The sequence below is a fragment of the Ambystoma mexicanum genome, chromosome 5p (genome assembly GCF_040938575.1).
Source record: "Ambystoma mexicanum isolate Mex_15411 chromosome 5p, UKY_AmexF1_1, whole genome shotgun sequence".
In the NCBI taxonomy this organism is placed as follows: Eukaryota; Metazoa; Chordata; class Amphibia; order Caudata; family Ambystomatidae; genus Ambystoma; species Ambystoma mexicanum.
Window position 1 is genome coordinate 1021121333 of NC_090930.1, and position 21000 is coordinate 1021142332.

The 21000-nt window shown below is 46.0% G+C and overlaps 1 protein-coding gene across 10 annotated transcripts in view; it reads right to left on the minus strand.

The window, feature by feature from the left end:
* The window catches only part of PRP4K (pre-mRNA processing factor kinase PRP4K), a 1306928-nt gene that overhangs the window by 432890 nt on the left and 853038 nt on the right, over positions 1-21000 (minus strand). For all 10 annotated transcript variants that reach the window (XR_011274234.1, XR_011274233.1, XR_011274232.1 and 7 more), the window contains one exon: positions 12149-12286. Coding sequence is in view for 4 of the 10 variants with exons in the window: in XM_069613497.1 (XP_069469598.1) it covers positions 12149-12286 (138 nt within the window). In the remaining 6 variants the exon portion in view is untranslated. The remainder of the gene's footprint in view (positions 1-12148; positions 12287-21000) is intronic.

The following is a 21000-nucleotide window of genomic DNA, read 5'->3' on the forward strand; positions in this document are numbered from 1 at the left end:
AAGTTTGAGGGATTTTGAAAGAAAGTTGGTAGTTCTATTGACTGGTTGACATGAGATTTAGAGATACATTTTGGTGCAAACCTAGGATGTGTGCGTAGAACCACCTTATCCTTGTGAACTGTAACAAATGGGTCTAGTACAGAGAGCGCTTGTAGTTCACTTACTCTCCTAATGGAGGTGATAGCTATTAGAAAAGCAGTCTTAAGAGTGAGGCCTTTAAGTGTTGCTTTGTGCATGGGTTCAGAGGGAGACCCCATGAGCCTGGTTAGTACCACATTTAGGTCCCATCCAGGAGCGGGGTTAGCTATGGGAGGGTGGATCCCCTTCACTCCTTCCATGAAGGCTTTAATAACTGGGACTTTCCACCATGACACTTTAAGTTGGGAAGTGGTGTGTGCGGAAAGTGCAGCTAAATGGACTTTAATAGAGTTAAACACCAAGCCTGAGTCTAGTAGGCGAATCAGGTACAGAACAATTTGTGTGGGAGAGCAGTCAACTGGGTTCATGCTCCTTCCCCTACACCAGATGACAAATCTTTTCCATTTGCTAGAATAACAGTGACAAGTGTTAGGCTTTCTAGCCTCCGTGAGAATGTCCATGCATCTCTGCAGGAGATGTAAATGTCCAAATTCTATGATCTCAGGAGCCGGGCTGCTAAGTTCATGGTCTGAGGGCATGGATGCAGTGTCCTGCCCTTGTCCTGTGACAGCATGTTGTACGGGCAGGGAAGTTTCACTGGAGGAGATAGGGACATCTCCATCAAGTGAGCGAACCAAGGCTGTCTGGCCCACGTAGGGGCCACCAGTATCATGGTAACTTGTTCCTGGTGCATCTTGTGCACTATCTTGTTGAGAAGGGGAGTCGGGGGGAAAAGCGTAAACAAATTTCCCTGACCATGGTATCGATAGACTGTTCCCCTTGGATTGGTTCTGGGGGTACCTGGAGGCGTAATCTTGGCATTGCGAGTTCTCCAGAGTTGCGAACAGATCTATTTCTGGGAATCCCCATTGTGTGAAGACTTCGAAGACGATGTCTTCGTGTAACTGCCATTCGTAATCTGAGGGCAGAGGGAAGTCTATGCTGAGTTTGTCTGCAAGCAGATTGATTTCCCTGGTACATGTTGTGACAGTAGGAACATGTTGTGTTTGAGAGCCCACTTCCAGATGTTCTGGGACAGCTTGGACAGTCCTGGAGAGTGAGTGCCCCCCTGCTTGTTGAGGTAGTACATGGCTGTGGTGCTGTCCGTGAGGACCATCACTGTCTTCCCTTGCAGGTGTGCCTGGAAAGCTTTCAGTGCCTTGAACACGGCTAGTAGCTCCAGTAAGTTTATGTGCTTGGATGCTACGCTCGGAGTCCAGACTCTGTGAGCAGTCTGATGGGATAGGTGAGCCCCCCATCCTGTGAGGGATGCGTCTGTGGTTAGAGTGGCTTCCACTGCGGGGGTTGCGAATGGTTTCCTTATTAACAGGTTTTCCTTCGACCACCACCGTAGCGAGAGAACCAAGGCCTGCGAGACCACCACTAGATCGTCTCATTGTCCGCTGGCCTGCCACCACTGGCTGTTGAGCCACTCTTGCATTGGGCGCAGGCACGCGTGAGGTACCAAATAAATACATGACGCCATCATTCCTAGTAAGCGCATTGCTTTGCATATCGTCACTTCTCGACCGGCCACATATTGAGGGTTTTGAAACAGCATGTTTTGGACCCTCTCGTTGGAGGGGAAGACGAGGCCGTCCTTCGTTCGAATTAGAGCCCCTAGGAATTGTTTGATCTGGCTGGGGTCTAAGCTGGACTTCTTCTCGTTGATGGAGAAGCCCAGTTGAAACAAAAAGGTCTACAGTCTTTTGGGTATTTGAGAAGCATGCTTCGTAAGAATCCCCCTGTTATGAGCCAATCGTCGAGGAAAGGGTATACTGGGATGGACAACCTGCGCAGGTGGGCCGCTGCCACTGCCAGTACCTTCGTGAATACTCTCGGCGCTGATGCTATGCCGAAGGGTAGCACTCTGAACTGGCAGTGTTTGCCCTCTATCATGAACCTGAGGTATTTCCTGTGCACTGGCAACATTAAAATATGAAAGTATGCATCTTTCATGTCCAGTGTTGTCATGTAATCTCCCTGTGAAAGCAGGGGGATTACCTCCTGTAGAGTCACCATACGAAACTTTTGAGGTTTGACAAATTTGTTCGCTGGGCGCAAATCTAGTACAGGGCGCATGGTTAAGTCCTTTTTGGGTACAAGGAAGTACACTGAATAAATACCTTCCGTTACCTGGGATAGAGGCACGACCTCTATAGCTCCTTTTTCTAGTAGTTGGTCCACTTCTTGAAGGATGGCGAGGTGTTCTGGCGACATGCGTCGTCCCCTTGGGGGTCTGTACGTAGGGGAACTGTTGAATTCTATACAGTAGCCACGGGCTATGGTTGATAGTACCCAGTGGTCTGATGTTATACCCCCCATGCTGGAAGAAAGGATGTAAACTGGCCCCCGACAGGCGAAGCATGGGAGGGGACCTGAATCTTCCAGTCATTTGGTGTTGGTGGCTTGGGAATTTCTAGGGGTAGGACCCCGACCGCTTCCCATGCCACGACGTTGTCCTCTTTGGTTATATTGTCCACTGGTGCCTTGGTTAGAGGACCAGTTACCTGCAGAGTATTGCTGCTGTTGTTGCTGCTGGCGTTGGCCTCGAAAAAAACTTTTGTTGCCATAACCACGTTTGTTGGGAGGCCTTGAAATTTGATCTAGTGTCTTGATTGTGTCAAATTCCTTCTTTGCGGTCTCTAGTGCCTCATCCACCGCCTTACCAAAGAGGTTTGCATCTTCTATAGGTTTGTTAATAAGAGATGCTTGTGTCTCAGGTTTAAAGCCTGAATTGCGTAGCCATACATGGCGTTTGAGTAGGATTCCTTGGACTAGGGAATGCCCAGCTGTCTCTGCAGCATCCAAAGTATTTTTAATGATGCTTGGGTTGACTAAGGTCCCTTCAGTCACCGTGGCTAGAAGGCGAGTACGTAGGGGTTCCGGTACCTCCTCAATGTCCTTACGTAGTTTGCTCCATTGTGCATCTGCGTAACTTGCCAGTAAAGAGTTGTTGTCAATTCTTACGGAAAAGGCAGCTGAGGCTGTAATCCTCTTTCCTAGGGCATGCAATTTTTTAACCTCTTTATCTGGTGGTGCCTCGCTAGTTGACAGCGGGACCCCTCCTCTCTTCCTGGTATTTGTCACCACTAAGGAGTCTGGTACAGAGTGGCCCCGGATGTATAACGGGTCCGATGGAGAAGGACTAAATTTTTCTATCCTCGGGTTGACCCCTCTGATCAACGCGGGAGTGGATAGTGAAGGAATAATTTGTCTCTTTACTGAGGCGAGGAGGGGAATGGTTTGGCTGACAGGGGGTTTCTCCTTAATTATCTTTTCTACAAAGTCGATGTCAGGAGAAGTTTCCCCGGTCTCGATCTCGAAACGCGCTGCTGCCTTGCGTAGGAGTGCATTAAAGGTAGGTTGATCGTCTATAGGAGATGTATTCCTAATAGGTGAGTCTTTGGGTGGGGACAGGTTTATGGCTTCAGGGTCTGAAAACGCTGATGGGGACTGCCAGGTCTGTGAAGCGCCTTCTTCTGGGTCTTCTCCGAAGCCCCCCTCAGCCATATCCGGGTTGTCTTCAAAAGCTTCCTCATCTAGGTTTTGTTTCCCTTCATTGCCTAAGAATTCGTCATCATTTTGAAAGTGGGGGTCCTCTCCAGTGAGATCATATAGATCTACATCCTCTTGGGGGGGATCAAACAGCCTGGGGTACTTGGCCCTGGGATCCTCCTGAGGTCCCTCTCTTGATCTCTTGGGTATTGGAAGGTTCTGAGTCTCCATAAACCTCTCCATTTTGTCCATACAGAACTGGAGTCTTTCTAGGGTCTCTTGAGGTACCCCGGAGCGGTCAGGGGGAGAAAAGGGAGGGCCTTACATTAGAAAATGCTTTGACCTATCCCATAACGTCGAAGAGAGGTTCCCCTCGCCTTCTGAAAAGTCTTCTGGTAAGCTAGGAGTCCCTCTCGACGGAGCGGCGGTTCCTGCCTTCCTTCTGACCTTTTCAGCGTTTCCCGGGCCTTATGAGCAGTAACCGACGTCTCTTTTGCCGTCCGTCTCTGGCTATCGGTGGAAATAATACTCGCCAGGCTCTCGACAACTAAACTGTCTGTCGAGGGTACCTCCGGCGTCAACGTTACAGCCATCACTTGCTCTACGTCTGGCGGTTTAGTGATAGCACCCTTATCTGGGGGTAGCCCAGTCACTAGTCGCGTTTGCGGTTGCGAGGGGGGCTTCAGACTCTTACGGTCTGAGGAGGCCGCCGGTAGGACCTGCATCTCCGTTGCCGCTAATGCTCTCTTCGTCTTCGACGAGGAAGAGCCGTGGGTAGTATGTTTATGGGAGTGTTGTCTGTGTGCGTCCTTGTCGCCGGGGTGTTCATCCCCATAAGCAGGGAGTGAGCCGAGCTTGTCGGGGCCGGGGACGGAAGAGGAGTAGCATGAACGCTCCTTAGAGAGGTCTACGACTTCTGAAACAGACGTTGGGTTGTCACATTCCTCGTCACTTTCTGCGGAGGCGGATGATGAATCAGACCTAGACATGGCGTAGGCTGCCCACCTCTTGACCCTACGGTCTTTCAAAGTCTTCGGCTTAAGGAGCTGACAGGCCGCACAGCCGTCTTCTTTGTGGTCGAGGGGCAAGCAACGGTTACACAGTTTATGTTCGTCTTTCCAGGTAAATTTGCATTTGCAACGCGGGAAAAACCTAAAGGGTGTCCTCTCCATAGCTGAGGAACAGATTGCATGTGACAACAACCCCGAAGGAAAGGGAGGGGAAAGGGAAAGGCATTCTCAAAGAGAAACAATAAATGTCCCATGACCCCACTCTCCCTACTGTATTTGGCCGTCGAGGCCAGGCCACGTGTTCGGCGAATGCCGAACAACCTGAGATCTTGATCGACGGTGAACCGCTTTGCAGCTACGACGCCGAAGGAGGGATGTAAGTAATAATATAAGTTAAGGTCGACCAAAAGTCGAATAAAGTTTTTTGCAATGTCTCTCGAGGAGCTCCGCGTATAGGCGACCAATATCTGGGCGGAAAAAACAATCTGAGGGACCTCGACGCGTGAGGGATTGTGGGTACACTGCACATCACTATAGGGATAGTGTTACAGACACGCCTTGTCGACATCCCCTTTTCGACTAAGAAAAACAAAATGCAATACTCCGCAGTGACCACTGGATATTGGACTATGCACAGCATGTGATTCTAAGCAGATTAACAAACATAAGAAATATCATTACCCCAATGACTACCAAAAAGGTACAATAAGCCATTAAAGCTGTAATACTGGCGGCTCCTCTGATGAAACCAAAAGTAAACTACAACTGAGGGTGTGATATGCCTGTGCACGAAAGCCTGAGAAGTGCCAGTGTCCTTGCGCCTGCAGGCTTAGGGATGTGCATCAGATCTGCATTTTGGGTCAACCTCGCATGACCGGCCCTAGTTGCTGTGTGGCACAGGAAGTCAATGGTTGCTCGCCCCAGCAAAGCTCAGCACACTTCTTTTGTAATGCTAAAGAGCATCAGGCAGCGCTCCACTTTTGTCCGTGTGCTGCAGCTATATCTGTCCCACTGGTGGGTGACGCACTGGTGCGGTTAGCGCTCCGAGGTCCAACCAGGCAAATATTGTTTCTAAAACAGGTCGAGACATCTGCTTTGACCGGAATGACGATAAAACCAACAACTGTGCAGGCATACAATGAGAATTTGGTAAGCCATATGTCAACAAAGCAAACAAAATAAGCATGATTGGTTTTAACTGCTGGCCAAGCTGCGAAGAAAGAGGAAGGAGGGTCAGTTTAAAAGGTGAAGGACATACCAGGTAAAGAATTAGACCATTTTTTCATCACACATTGAAATTATTAGTTGCTGAATTAACTCCAATGCAGGCAGGCAAGCACTACGTTTTAGCCTGTCATTAATAAAGACTCCATGTTAGGCAAGATTGTATGTAGTAACCCTGTGGGAGACACCAGCCTTGTCCTCTTGGTAATAGGTAACCCACCTATTGGTATAGGTCTGTACTACACAAGTTGGTAGAGTGACTGAGCAGCCAGACCTATCTCAAGAGGGGTAAAATGTAAGCTGTAGAGGTGTAACAGAGAATCACAATTACAAGTATACAAATAACACTTCTACTCAAGGTTGTCTAGTAAAATTATTTAACGGCTGGTTTTAAATAAGCCTTCTTTAGAAAGGGCAATATGCAACAATAAAAAATACACTTGAACACTTCCTCACATTTAAGTTTGTTTGTTTATTTATTTGGTAATGCGCACCAAACCCTTAAGTTGCTGGGCGCAGCAGTTACAAGTACACTTAAAAGCTTAGTTAAAACATGGTAAAGGTACAGTAATAACATTTGAACGTGCCAGGGGAACAAGGCAAATATACAAAGTACAAGTGCAGTGGTCGATACAGCCGACTGTTACAACAGATAGCTGAAGAGATAAGAGAATGATCAAGTAGTCACGTGCGCAAATGGGAGCGACAGAGTAGGCCAAGTTAGTTGTCATTAGGTCAGAGCCAGTTTAACAAATTGCGTCTAAATCTAAGGTAGTAGGTAAGAACAGGGGAGTGACAGGTTGACGTGCGCTCAGGAATTGGACCTAGAGCGAGCCTTACTGATGCTGCGCGAGGGATTGATCCCTTTCACAGTTTTTAGGTATTGATACCTTCCATTGGATCCTACTACATTGCCTGACAACTTTGTCATGTTCATCCTGTACCACATCTTTGGCGGCGGATCCCGTTGACCATACCTTTAAGGATCATTCGAGAATCTCAGCTATCAAGCTTTGCGCTAACAGCAGATAGGAACTCATAAGGGATCGGTCCCAGCTATTTTTGCCTTGAGGACGACCTAATGGTCGAAACACGTGTCAGCTGTGACCACATTAAAAACAACACCATTCACACCATTGGATGGCTGCTCTTGCTTATTTTGAAGAAATTCGAGCGTATCTAAAATAAGGACATGATTATTCGAATATTGAGTCCTTTGCGCAGTGTAACTGCACAAACCATGCTCTCATGCTAAATCTAAGGTATGGTTGTTCAGTTCTAAGGGCTAGGGGGAGTGCGTTCCAAGATAAAGCTGCTTTAACTGGGAAGCTGGCTCCTCCAGATTTGGAGAGTTTAAATCTGGGAACTTCTAGACACAGAGTTAGATGATCTCGTCAGGTGGGTCAAAGTTCTTCTGATCATTCTGTCAGAGATAGGGGGTGCTGCGTTGTTCAGGCATTTAAAGGTGAGAGAGACAGTTTTAAGAAGGATCCTATCACTGATTTTTAGCCAGTGCTGGTCTCTTCTGGTGTTGGAGATGTGCTCTCTTCTGGGGATGTTCAGAGCTGCTCTGAGGGCATTGTTTTGTAATATTTGCATTTTATCTAGGATATGTTTATTAGCCCCAATGTATAGAGCGTTGCAGTAGTCTAATTTAGACATTATTAGTGCATTGATGAGTGTGATGCAGCTAGCTTTGGAGAGGAAGGGTCTGCAGGCCCTGGTTAGTTTGCACATGTAGGCAGTTGAAGATGCCATGGCGCTAACTTGTTTTTTTAGTGATAGGGTAGAGTCTAGTTAAAATCCTAGTGTTTTTACCTCAGTTATTGCTTTGATTGTGTTGCCATCAATACTGAATGAGGCGTAGCTGGGGCTAAGTTTTTTAAGATTGGCGTCCAAGACCAAAATCAGGATCAGGATCTCTGTTTTGTCGTCATTCAAGCAGAGGCCATGTGCTGCCATCCATGCCTGAATGAGGAGGTATATTTTGTTTACCAAGGCCGTATCCACGTCAAAGTTACCCGAAATGGGCATCAGGATCTGGGTATCGTCTGCCTAATTAGTGAAGGTAATATCCAGTCTGTCCAATTTGTCCAAGAGTGGCTTGGTAAAGATATTCTAGTCAGTGAGACACATGATCCCTGTGGAACACCACAGGTGATTTGGATTGGGTCTGCGGACGCTCAGGGGGAGAATACTCTCATCTTATGGTTGGCTAGGAAGGATTGAACCCAGGCTATAGCATCACTGGAAAAATTGGCTCTACTCTAGATGTTTGCATAACACTGCATGATCCACCAGGTCAAATGCTGCCGATAGGTCGAGGAGGAGTAGCATAGTCATTTTACCTTTATCCTTTAACTCGTCCATTTGAGTCTTTAAATCAATGAATGCCGTTTCAGTGCCATGTTGTGGTCTGAATCCGGATTGGTGGGAGCATAGTAGGTGATGGGTTTCAAGGTGGTTCTGAATTTGCAGGTAAGCTACTCTGTCAATTATTTTGAGAGGGAAGGGGACTGTAGTGACCGGTCTATAGTTTGTTGGGATGGAGGGGTCTAATGTCTGTTTCTTCAGTAGCGGAAGAACCCAGGATTCTTTGAGGTTGTTTGGGACTGGGCTGGTCTTGAAGGAGGCATTCATTAGTTTAGAGATAAACGGTGCTAAATCTCTAGTTGTTTGAGGGCTTCAGAGAAAGCATGACTTTTTCAGTTTCTAGTATGGAGATATTAGTAAATGTGAAAGGTATGCCGGTACTAGGTAATGCAGCAGGTGGGGCAGACTGCATTTCAGTGGATGGCAGGGAGGCTTTTTTGTGGCTATTTTGGTCTGTAAGATGACTATTTTATTAGATAAGGCCTTTTGGATGCTAGTGCACCATTGCTGATCTTTAGGGGCTTTGTCAGTGGGTGGAATTGGGGTTTCCATTTCACAGAGTATGGTGAATAGCTCCTTGGTGTTTGAATTGGCCTTGGAGATTCCGTCATTGAATGTATTCCTTTTGGTAAGGATTATTTCTTTTTTGTACATATTGGCAAAAATGAGTTAAGATTACTTTATTTTCGGCCGTGGGTGAGGGAGAGGGGGGGGGGGGTGTTGCCATATAGCTTGGCGTTTTCTTTTCTGAAGTCGTAATTCTTTGAGCCGGGGGGTGAACCGGTGTTAAGGTGGGGCCTTTGTTTGCTTTTGTGCAATTTGACTGGTGCAATAATGTCAAGAGCCTTGGCGATAGTCTTGTTGAAGGTCTCTACTAGAGCGTTGGGGTCGGAATTGTCATTGAGAGAGACATTTTTCAGCTGTAATGTCTTTTTTGCTTCTGGTAGGTAGGGGCAGGGGGGGTGCCATAGATATAATGGTCAACTTTTCAGGCTCTATTGTGGAAGAGAAGCTAATTAGCTGGTTGTCCGTCCAGGGCTGTGGTGTTATTTTGGTGATAGTAATAGTGCAGTTTAAATTGGTGACCCAATCTAGTATTCTCCTTTTGGTATGCGTAGGAGCAAGAACCTTTTGGGTGAGGCCATGTTCTGTCAGGATAGCTTCAACTGATTGGGCGTGTTTGTCCACAGGGTCGTTGAAGCCCAGGTTGAAATCTCCTAGGAGCAGGAGTTGTGAAGAGTCCTTGGTATTGTTATTAAGGAAACTTGAATTGCCCTCCTCAAAAGTGCCTATAGGCCCTGGAGGTCTATTATAGTAGAAAAATAGTTAACGTGCAGTTATTGGTTATGGGCATTTTGGCAGATAGTATTTAGCAGAATTTGATTTGAGGAGGTGTCAGTCTTGTTGCCAGGTTAGTTTTAGCTAGAATAGCTAGGCCGCCTCCTCTGGCATTAGGTCTGTCTATTGTAAGTACTTGGTAGTTATCTGGAATGGCTAGCATGAGGGCGGGGCCCGCTGCATAGTGGAGCCAGGATTCAGTAACTGCCATGATGTCTATATCATCAGTGGATAATGTGTCAGAAATTTCCGTAGCATGTGCTATGAAGGATATTGCATTGATGAGGGCTCCGGTTATAGTTGTCAAGTTATTTTGCACTTGGGTGGGAGAGGATTTGCGTTTAGGGTGACTAAATCTCTTGTGTGTGCAAGTTAAGCAAGTAGATACCCTTTTGGGATGTGTCACACACACTGCCTACACCCTGAAGTGACTTCAATTACTAGGACACTGCAGACATTGATATATCACGTTTGACACTTAATGAAATACTGAGGTTGTGGAAAAGGAAAAGCAAAGAAAAAAAAAGTTAAAAGGTTCTCAAAATCTGTGAATACTTTACAATTTTCGAATGAAGTCTAGGTTACACCTTTCCCAGCAATACAAGTTAAACTTATGCACCACCTATGAGGGACAGTTAAAACCAAAGGGAATGGGTCAGAAGAGTGCAGGTTGCCAGGACAGCCAAAGTCAATTGGGACAATGTCTAGGGAGCTGAGGCACTTCTTCAGATAGCACAAAAGTCTTGCACAATGTTATTTAGAAGGTTTGTAGAAGAATAATCACTGTTGGGCCACAAGCCATAAGGCGTTTGAAGGGCAAAGCTGCACGCAACTCTGCAAAAAGCAGCTACTGCAAGTCTCCAGTGAGAACAAGCAAGCTAAAGATAAAAGAGGTAAGTGACAACAGTACCTTAGGTTGGAAGAAGAGGATCCAGCTGGCTTCTGTTCTGGTGTCAGCGCTGCAGTTCTTGGGTTCCTGGGCCTCAGTCATGGGGACAAGAGGGAGGACGCCTGGAGGACAACTGCACTGCATTTCGAAGGTCATCGGCGGCTATGGGTGCTTTCCAAATCAGAAACACTTCGCAGTTTCAGCTACCGGCAAATAGCACCCCTGTGGTTCTTGGACACCTTATAGGCTCCCCTTGCTTCTGGGGGCCAGCACTCTGTTGAGGTGGCTCAGGCTTGGGTTGTCCTGCTTCTGGAAGGTACTCAGGATTTTCCTGGAGCTCAGGTCTGGCTTAAAGACGATGCACCCATTTCTGGTGCTCCTGACCCCTGGCACTCAGTTCCAGCAGGAGCAAGGAAGTACAGCCAACAGGGAGAGGGGTTCAAGCAAAGTTTGTCTTAGGGTCAGTTGGTCTCACCAACCCAAGGGAAGAAGTCGTCCGTTCCGGGCTTCTCTATTCGATACGAAGTTGGAGCTTCAGCACTGCAGCCGGGCTTCACAGGGCAGTTCAACGGTCCAGGAGGGTACAGCAAGCTTCTCTTCCAGTTTCTTTCGTCGGATGTTTCTTCCAGTGGTCGACTCTGCCTTCTGTTCAAAAGACCTCACCTTTTATGCAGGTTTCTCCCATTCATGCACAGCCTAGCTGTCACTCACACAGCAGGGTGGCTGTCCTGGAAGGACAGCCAGCCAACCAATGAAGACTGGGTGCATTCAGGTAACCAAGGACAGGGAGTTTCAGACACCTCACTTGCTTTCTGTGCTGCCAGACACACTGGAGCCAGAAGCGGGTTTCAGCACTTAAGCCTGCCAAAGGCAAAACGAACAAAAGGGTTAAACCTGGCTTGGCGTGCAGGGTAAAACCCAAGACCGACATAACAACCAAGAAATGGCGAAAAAAGAAGACCGGGGCTATTTTGACAAATAGAGCATCCATGGGTGCAATACTGCAGCTGAGGATTCAGCTTGCGGTAAAAACGCACAATGGTAGGACAATTAAACCACTGCCACCAGCCATTAAAAGTAATGAGGGTAATAAACAATGTTAAGTAGGAAAAGAGGCTCCTAAGTAACCCCCAGTACTTCCATATAAAATGGGCTGTACTGGACTTACATCGGAAAAACAGGTAAGTAAAGTCAATTTCACTTTACTACTCTTGGGAAGAGTAGTTTACCCAAGAGAAGGTATTTAAACGTTAAGAGAAATCCAAAGGACTTCTCTGTGACACTACACTGAAGGTGCTGTGTGTCACAATACAAAAGGTAGATGCGTATGGAGTCTGTCAAGACTCCAAAACCAAAGAGAAACAGTCCAAATCAGATCAAAAATACATGAGTGAAAAAAAGTACTAAAGTCCAGAAAAAGAGCTGGCGGTCTCTAAGGTTGAGGAGAATTAGCAGAGAAATGAGAATTCTCCCCAACACTCCACTCTTGTACTATTAAGTACCTAAATTTGCCAGTCTGGTTAATTCCAAGGAAACATTTATGTATGACCGTGAGTGTGAGTGTATGAGTGTGAGAGTGTTTGAGTGTGAGTGAGTGTGTGTGTGTGTGTGTGTGTGTGTGAGTAGATATTAAGCGAACTGGCTTTAGAGAACAATCCTGATTTTTTTGCCAAATTACCTGAGAGGCTCAAAAACCAGACACAAATGCTGTTTGTGGTAAAAGTGCCTGAATAGTCGCAAACAGTGGAATTTGTCATCAGGATCGGCATCGTTTAGCTTCTTTAAAAATTCCAGCTCTTTTAACCCAGTTTTTTGCCTAAAATAGAAAAGAAAGGCGGATGTCTTTGTGAGAAACAAAAGTATGCATGTCATCATTAAATACACAACTGAAAAAAGTACATTAAAAGCTATACCTATTGAATAACAATCAAGCATTCTGCACAGGTATGGGTAAACCAAATAAGAAATCATCCAGTTAAATAGGCAGCAAAGATACTACCTAGATTAGTGCAGCACACAATGTTCATCACTACATTTCTTTTGTTCTCTGAAGAAAAAGGCCCTTAAGGTGTTAGTAGAAAGCTTTGACTTAGAGGCAGCAGAAAAGAAGCATGGTCAGAGGGCGCCTGGTTGATTGGTATGCATTATGTCCTTGGGGTAAAACTTGGGCAACAGATTATGAAACAATAACAGCAGTCCTAAAATAATTGTAATAACAAAATTGCCAGTGGATTGCTTTCAACATAGTGAGAACCTAGCCTACAACAAGCTTTGCAGTCCCATCACTGTTCTCTGTGCCGCATTTATCATCTGCAATCCACAAACCAGGGGAGTTTCAAATCCCGAATACAGACAGATGAAACATACAAAAAGCATAACATACTTTTTAATCGTAGTAGGTACAGTTAATTTTGGCAATAGCTACAGAAGAAATTAAGCAAAGGCATTGGAGTGGAATTATATTATTCTAATCTGATATTTGGATCTTTCGCAGTGTGCCATTGAGTGTAGGTTTTCTTTTCCCTGGTTGTTTTTTAAATTCACTGTGAATGCACCAGTTATTAACCGCTATTCATTGGAAAGATAGAACCCCTGGGACAGATATGGTATGGGAAGAGCTAGAGGCTATGGTATAGGAAGTTTATCAAATGTAGGGGTTGGCTTCAAGAATATTTAAAAAACAATTTTTAAAAGGGACACCCTTGGATTACAAGATTGTGAAATAGGATTTTGTTTTGTCATTTTATAGTATTGTTTCTGATTTTCTTTGCTGCTATATTTCATGATGATCAGGTTTAAGGTCGACAGCACTTGCCCTATAATACTCTTTCTGTGGCGTTTATCTGTTTAGAGTCACATGCTCTGAATAGGCTATCTAGCGGTTGGTCTGAAGTAGTACAAGTTATTTATTTCCAAAGTAAAAAGGGAATCGACAGGGGTGTTCTTGTCGCACTAGCCATATCCCTTGTGCACAGTTACCCATGATCCTCACCCATCCACATCCTAATAATGCCTCCTTTCCTGAAAAGGAGACGATTATGGTCAAAACAAACCTAAGGGTATACCTACCGGTAAACGGCTCTGGGTTGGAGTGAAATGCCCAAGCAACCCAAGAGCATCACCCTACCAACTGGTGATGGGGGTCAACACAGTGGAGCACCATAGCAACATCCAGGTCTTGGTGATCAACATTTCCCCAACCCCTATCCAGCTCCAGAGGGGGAGACATAGTGGCACAATTCTGGGGGGATACCATATGAGTCACCAAGAGACCCTCTCAGTTGCATGTGTGAATGAACTTGGTGGCAGGCCTCAGGGCAGAAAGGAGCACATCCAGGAACGGTCAGATTCCTCTCATTATGCCTTAGCCTCTCAGTAGCCAATGATGAAGGGAGAGACTACTGATGCTCTGGTGAAGGACCTGGCCCACTGACTAGGAAAGCAGCTCCACACTTGTCAGGAGGCGCCACAGAAGACAGATGGACAGGTTGGGAAGTTCTGTGTACCACATCCTCCTGACCCAGTCTAGGGCGATCAGGATCACAGTGGATTCAAACTTCTGCAGTGGAATGACGGGTATTAGTGGAATGTCAGAGGAGATCATAGTTCCACTCTACTATCAAAGGGTCCCCTAGCTCTCTGGAGCAAAGTAACTCACACTTCCTTTAGCGAGTGGAGGTCCATGTGAGGGGTTCCCCGAAGGGTGAAGATTGAAGATCTCATCCGGAACTACCAGGATGATTTCCCATGCGTGGGAGGTCGATGTCTGCTTTCTCAAGGCATCCACAGTCATGTTCTGCGTTCTGGCAAGCTAGGCAGCAAACAGAGATGTTGTTCTCTAGAGTCCAGAACCACAGTGAAACACACCACACTACACTACCTTGCTTGTAAATGTAATGCACAACCACTGTCTTGGCCATCAGAATATACCATTGTGGACAGAAGTAAAGCCACCATGGCCAGATACAGGATTGATATGCTTCTCCTGTGCCTCAGCAGTGAATCAGAGCCTGCTCACTGTAAGATCAGGTGAGCGTCCCGTCTGACAATTATCAGTTGAGGTCAAGGGACTTATAGAAGCTCTTCCTTCTGAACACTGGCTTACCACAGGCAGTCCTCTGGTATTTCGTTGGAGAACTGCTACTGGTTAGATAGGTTGCCTTGAAACCAAAACCACTGACATCGATGCACTATCTGGAGGGACCTGATGCACAAATGAATATCCGTCACCACAAAGATGCCGGGCACCAAGAAGCCCAGAAGATGCAGAAAGACTGAGGCTGGAACTTAACTATGGGTTTGGTACAAAAAACTGCATACCACCTGCTCCTGGGGATAAAAGGTCTTGGTAGAATAAGAGCCCAGAATCTCCCCAATTAACTGGAACAAGTAGGATGGTATGATGTGGGACTTATTGAAGTTCAGTGAGAGGTCTAAGCTATGCAGCATATGCCAGGTGGGCTGACACCTGATCTGTGGTGCAAGCTCGCGTGAGCCAGTCATCCATGTAGGAACAGATGTGAACTTTTTCCCTTGTCGGGACGTGCAGGGACAACAGTCAACAGCTTGGCAGAGGAAGGACCCTGAACTGGTAATGGGTGTTCCCAACCATACAACTCTTGTACTTGCTGGGCTTTGGAAGTAAAATATAGAAATGGGCATTGTAAATGTTTATGGACACCAAACAGTCTTACAGCTTGAGGGCCTTGAGGATCTGGGCCAAAGTAACAACACTGAATTTGTCCTTGCGCCAATACAAATTGAAGAGCCACAGATACTTGAAGGATGCATGCCCCCCATCTTTCTTCTGCACCAGAAAGTACAGAGAATATCAGCCTTTTCCTTCTCTGGAGTTAGGTAGCAGCTCTATGGTGCTCTTGGGCAGGACTTGGTGAACCTTCTCCAAAAAGAGGGAATCGGAGGAAAGGGAAGGAGGGTTGTTAGGTGGGTGTTGCCATACTTGTCTTTACCACGCTGCATTAACCATGACAAATTTGCAGTTACAACGTTTATGGCTCAGGAAAGGGGCATGACGGTGTAGTGGACAAGGCAGGGTATGGGACCACCAGGGCAGAGAGTGGAAAGGAGAATGGGAGACTAGAGCAGATAGGAGGGAGGGGGGTGTGAATGCAACAGCAGTGCGGGAAGGGGAGGAACACTACCTTCAAATAAAGTGGGCGGCGAAGGTAGTGTCTTCCGCCTTCGTGCATAAGGAAAGCTCTGGGTAGAGTGCACCCTGAAAAATGGCACAGCAGGTGAATGCGTAGCAAACACCTGTGCTGTAAAAGCGGCTCTGGAAGAATTAAAATAAAGACAGGGAACCAGGTGTTGAATAAAGGGAAGGCAGGTAATCTAAGATACAACCCATAAGGCCCAGGCATCGCAGAAGGTATGATGCCACGGTCCTTGCTGAGCTGCCAACTCTTGACAAACGGGGACAACCTTCCTCTCCATTGGAGTCGAATGTTTAAAGTCCAAATTAAATTGTTTTAGCTTCAAAGGTGGGCAAAAGAGGTAAATGACGGGAAGAAACTGGCCCTGGGTGCTGTGGCAGGTTGCTGTTAGACAGCTAAGCCCAAGGACTTGACAATGGCATTGTAGGTCTTGAACGTCTAAGAACTCAACTGCTTTGACCTCAGATTGTTGCTGTCAAACAGCATGTCAAGAAGATTAGAGAGAAAATATAACCATAGCCATTATGTCTGCACAAATCAGACTCAGTGCCCACTGCACTAGTCACACAGTCGGCTATATCTAGACCAGACTGTAAGTTATGTCCTGTAGCTTTTTTTTTACATCTTCATGCGCAGAGGCAAGCCCATCGTTCATCTCCTGGCTCAGCAAGTTCTCAGCAGCCTCAGGAATTACAGATTCCAGGTGTACTTGGCCAGGGCGCAGGTGGTGTTGACAGCTCTCAAAGCCAGGATGCCATTAGCACAGACCTTCCATTCCACATCATCTAGCTTCTTGCTCTCCTTATCTGGGGTTTAAGAATGTGGATGATTCTGAACTTTCAGCCGGGCTTGCGTAAGGATGAATTTCTAAAATCTACCCAGAGGAAAAGATTTTAGGAGGCCACTATAGTTATGGTAAATGGGGAGTATCAGAGTTTAGCCAAAACCAAATCAAGGTACGTTGATAAGTGGTCAAGGCCACTACAATCCCAATTCCTTTTTACTTAAGAAGCCCAGCCATAAAATGTACGGGGCTTAGAGCCCAAATGAGACAGGTTCCAAAACGGGTTTCTTCAGGTAAGTTATTCTAACAAAGGATTCAACAGGCTTTTGATGGCGATTTCAAACAGTTCATAACAATTTCAAAGTAGGATAAGTATTTGTCCCAAGACCGGTGACTACTCCCCTCTATCCCAGTCCCAAGGCTAGCTGGGGGGTAGGATACTTGCCCCAGGTTCTACAACCAATGGTAAGAACAGAGAGTGTTAGGGGACAAGGGGCTTTGCACGCAATGTTACCTTATGGAGGACAGTGGGGAGAGTTACAGGTATGCTTACTTACTGTCCTGATACGGTTTTCCGAGGCCACACTCTAGATAGTCAGACGAACCTCTGGGGACCCAATCTTCCAACCCTTGTTAGGGGTACCATGGGGTTGCAGTCGAGTGCTTCTTTAGGTCGGGTCAAATTTCAAGATGCAAGCCCAGACGATCAAGAATCAAGACGTTGCGATGCGGACCCCTTCAGGACACTTCAGAGGGTGAATGAAATGAAGGCGAGTTTCAGCAACTGTCACCACTTGCAGGCGATCTAGCAGGCACGGTCACAGAAGTAGCTCCAATTCGGCTTCCTTTGATGCTGAAATTTCAGGAGGATGCAAATTATGCCACAAGCTGGCGACCAACAACGTTCTGAGGCTGAAAATCGAACAATGACTGCTCTGGAGAAGTAGTCCCGGAAGGAGCGGGCCCGTCTACAGGGCAGTTCAGTGACACTTCCGAAGGTTCTTGGGGCATGCAACCTCGAGAAGGCTTTAAGACTTGTCCATGGGCTGAAGCACCAATAAGGCACTTTGGAGATCTTGCAAAGGAGCAGGGCTTCACGAGGCCAGACACTGTAGAGGATGCTGGTCCACTGTAGCAGCTGTCCTCAGGCTGCTTTTTATCATAGGATTCTGGGCTCCAACTCGGATCTAAAGTATGGATGCAGGAGTCGTCCTCTTATCCAGATTTGAGCTGGAAGCAAGGCCAAGCCCACCATTGGTTAGGATCGGCACCATTCAAACAGCCAGTAGTTGTCCGATCAGAGACCACTACTGGTTTCACATCCGCACATCAGCAGACTCTCTGGCACCAAGAGATGTGGACTGGGACCAAACAATCCCAGCACCCTCCCCTGGGCTCACACACAAAAGCTCACTAGCTAGTGAAAGCAGCAGCTTTCCTGGGCGAGTGCATGCCCTTTTAAGGGATTTGCTGACCTGAGATGGCAGGAAGAAGGTCAAACTACAATACGGCCAAAGAAAAAACTGAAAACTTTGTGGCAAGGCCATATTTGTGCGCTGGCCACCTTTAACAGCCATTTGCGGTAAACGCGAATGTGCATGAGTAAAAAGAATAAAAACAGTTAAAAAAGAAAAAAAATCTGCTGCCACCAGCTTGTGCCTGAGACGCACCTAAAGTAACAAGAAATCCTCAGAGTCTTGGGCAAAACAGAAACAGTGCCCCCATTGGACTGCATTGTACAATAATAAAAAGTTAGCAACAGTGATAATGTAACAAGACTAAGGGAAACAATGTACTGACCACTTGAAGGACATGTCGGCTTCCCCCTAACATATGAGGAAAGCAGGTCAGATTCAAAAATAAAAGCAAAACGTTTGGGGGTGAGGGGGTGAGAGCATAAAAATGGAGGGAAAGGAGCTGTAAATAGAAATCTTTCCTAACAAGGCCTAATAAATAAATGTGTATTTTTATACATTTTGCCTGAATTGGAACTATCGAGAGTGTACTTAACTGAACCCTTCATCGCCCCTACACTCTATGCCTAAGCCTTACTGCTCAGCCACACTACCTTGATACAGTTTTCCTAGATGTTTGTGTATGTTCCTGTTCACCCAAATAGGGTGGCCCTGTCAGACTCTGCCCAAAGGTTTGATTCTGAAAATTTTAGCACCCGGATAGGCATGGATGAGATGCATAATCCAAGATGTGACAACATAATGTGGTCCTGTGAGAGTCAATGCCTCACATGCTTAGGGTAACCCAAATGCGCTCAACCCACATAACACTGTGCACTTACTTGGTAAGGACCCATATATTCCTTTTTTTTGAACGGTGGAATTCAAAAGCATTTCCCAGAGTGGCACACAAAGTCACAGGGAGTTCACATTCACAGTGTGTTCCCTTTTGGTAAAGGAAATGGATGAACCCATGTATGGTCATGGCATCTGTCTGTAACAGAGGGTGAGGACAGGAAGAGCAAAGACCAGATCTGGCATGATACTTAAATACCAGACATTCCAAGGCAGAATCCACATTTTGAGTGTTTGTCCGGGAAGTATTCAGAAAAGTTAGAATGTGGCAGTAACTAGTGATTTAAATGCCACAACGTATTTGAAATCACCTGACTAGTTTGTACTGAACACCCAAGGAAACCGGGAAACCAGCTACTTTACCCAGGATTCACCCGGATGCAAAATACCATCATGCCAAAGGAAGAAGAGTATGTGGAAGTCAAACTACTACAGTTTGCCAAGACCAACCCAACAGAGAGTATGTGCCAGTGTATTACGATACCAGACTTTGAGAGAGCAATGGGAAGTGATGGATCGGGGCTCCATTCCCTATCACAGTGCAAACAGCTGAACTGAAAACATTAAAGCAGCACATCTCGCAGGAAGCCTGGAGGCTCATCCCTGAGCGCATTAGTCACAAACAGGTGGGAGCACCGGAAAGAAATCAACAAGTTTCTTTGGGACGCCAATATTTGAAAGATTACCTGAACTCCAAGCCCTGAATCATGCATGCATCTACCTGGTACCAAAATAGTAAAGCTTGCGAACAACACAACTGCACTCTATTACAGCTTCAAGAGTGTCTTTTCCGATTCAGCGCAAATCCCAGTAATCATGCTGTCATACTGCTTGCCGACAACACCTCACTGCTTGCAAGACCATTGCTGAAGAACTGTAGACCAGAGCTCCCACTGGTAAACTGACTTTGCAAACCAAGTTTGTTAACTAGCGTTAGCCAACTTTAAGTACTGGCATACTTGATTGCTAGGTGGATATTTCCACAGCCCTCTGTTGAGGGGTGAAACTATATATCCTATGGGTAAAGCAGGGTTCCAACTAAAAGATAGACCAAACTCTCTTATTTGGTAGCCATGTCAGTCTATTACAGCTTTGTGCAAGGGAGGAAGAAGGGCTGGTGGATAGGTACCGCTAGTCCCAAATAGACACCCCAGAAGAATAAATTACACAGATATACTGAAACATAAATACCCTTTATTTACAACAACACATATAGCAACTAAGTACTTTGAATTGAACATAAAACATAGAAAACCACATTATGTATAAAAATGGTAAAGGACTAAAGAGATTTATACAGTCATGATTAGTATCCACAAATGGCAGTACATGACCAGTCACAGAATCTCTGAACATCTCTAGAATATAATAAAAACAGGTTAGACACAGATAGACTATATACTTATATGTGGCACCTTGAGGCAGAAAGGGGGTTAGGGATTCACAACAAAGTCAGGAGGGCCACACCAAAGTCAGAAAACCGTTAGGCTTAAATTATGGGGCATTCATGGGCTCATAAAACTCCTAGAGCCATATAAGAAACATAATAATAGCAACACAAAGTATCCTAGAAAATATCAGTTGGTAGGAGTGTAATGCAATGATTTTAAAAAATCTGTAGGAAATAGAGGATACAGCACAAATTCATTCGTAGCAAATTCAGGTAATAAAGGAGGATCCAGGAACAATACAATGCTCAGGCAAGTACATTTAAAATATACTTTAGAGGAGTTTAAAAGTTGTTCAAATTGCCCTATAGGAAATAATGGGGAAAACTCCATAGGCAAAGCAGTGGTTATGGGAAAAAAAGCAGGCAAGTACACAATATATCCCACACTAAGCACTAACCCTGCGGTACACCAAACCCCCTGAGGATGACCATCCCCAGACGACCAGAGAAGAAACTCAGATCAGGATTCGGGACAAAGGTGAACTGCAGTAGAGGTGGACCTGCAAACCCCCAATACCTTAGGACGCAGGAGAGCTGGGAGGGACAGTCAAAGAATATACAGGAACCCAGTACCTATGGTGCCAATTCCTGAAGATTTGATTTGGAGACAGCAGTGGGAGAACCAGACAAGTACAGAGTTTACCTTATAGTCCTGGGACAAGGATCGGGTATCCAGAGGGACTTGAACCGTGGACCGTCGACAACCCAACGAAGGAAAAGAAGAAAATTCCATCTTTCCTGGAGTCAGTCAGGAGCAGAAGCAATGTCAAAGAAGGTGCCAGTAAAACCTAGTCCTCGACCAAGGAGATCCAG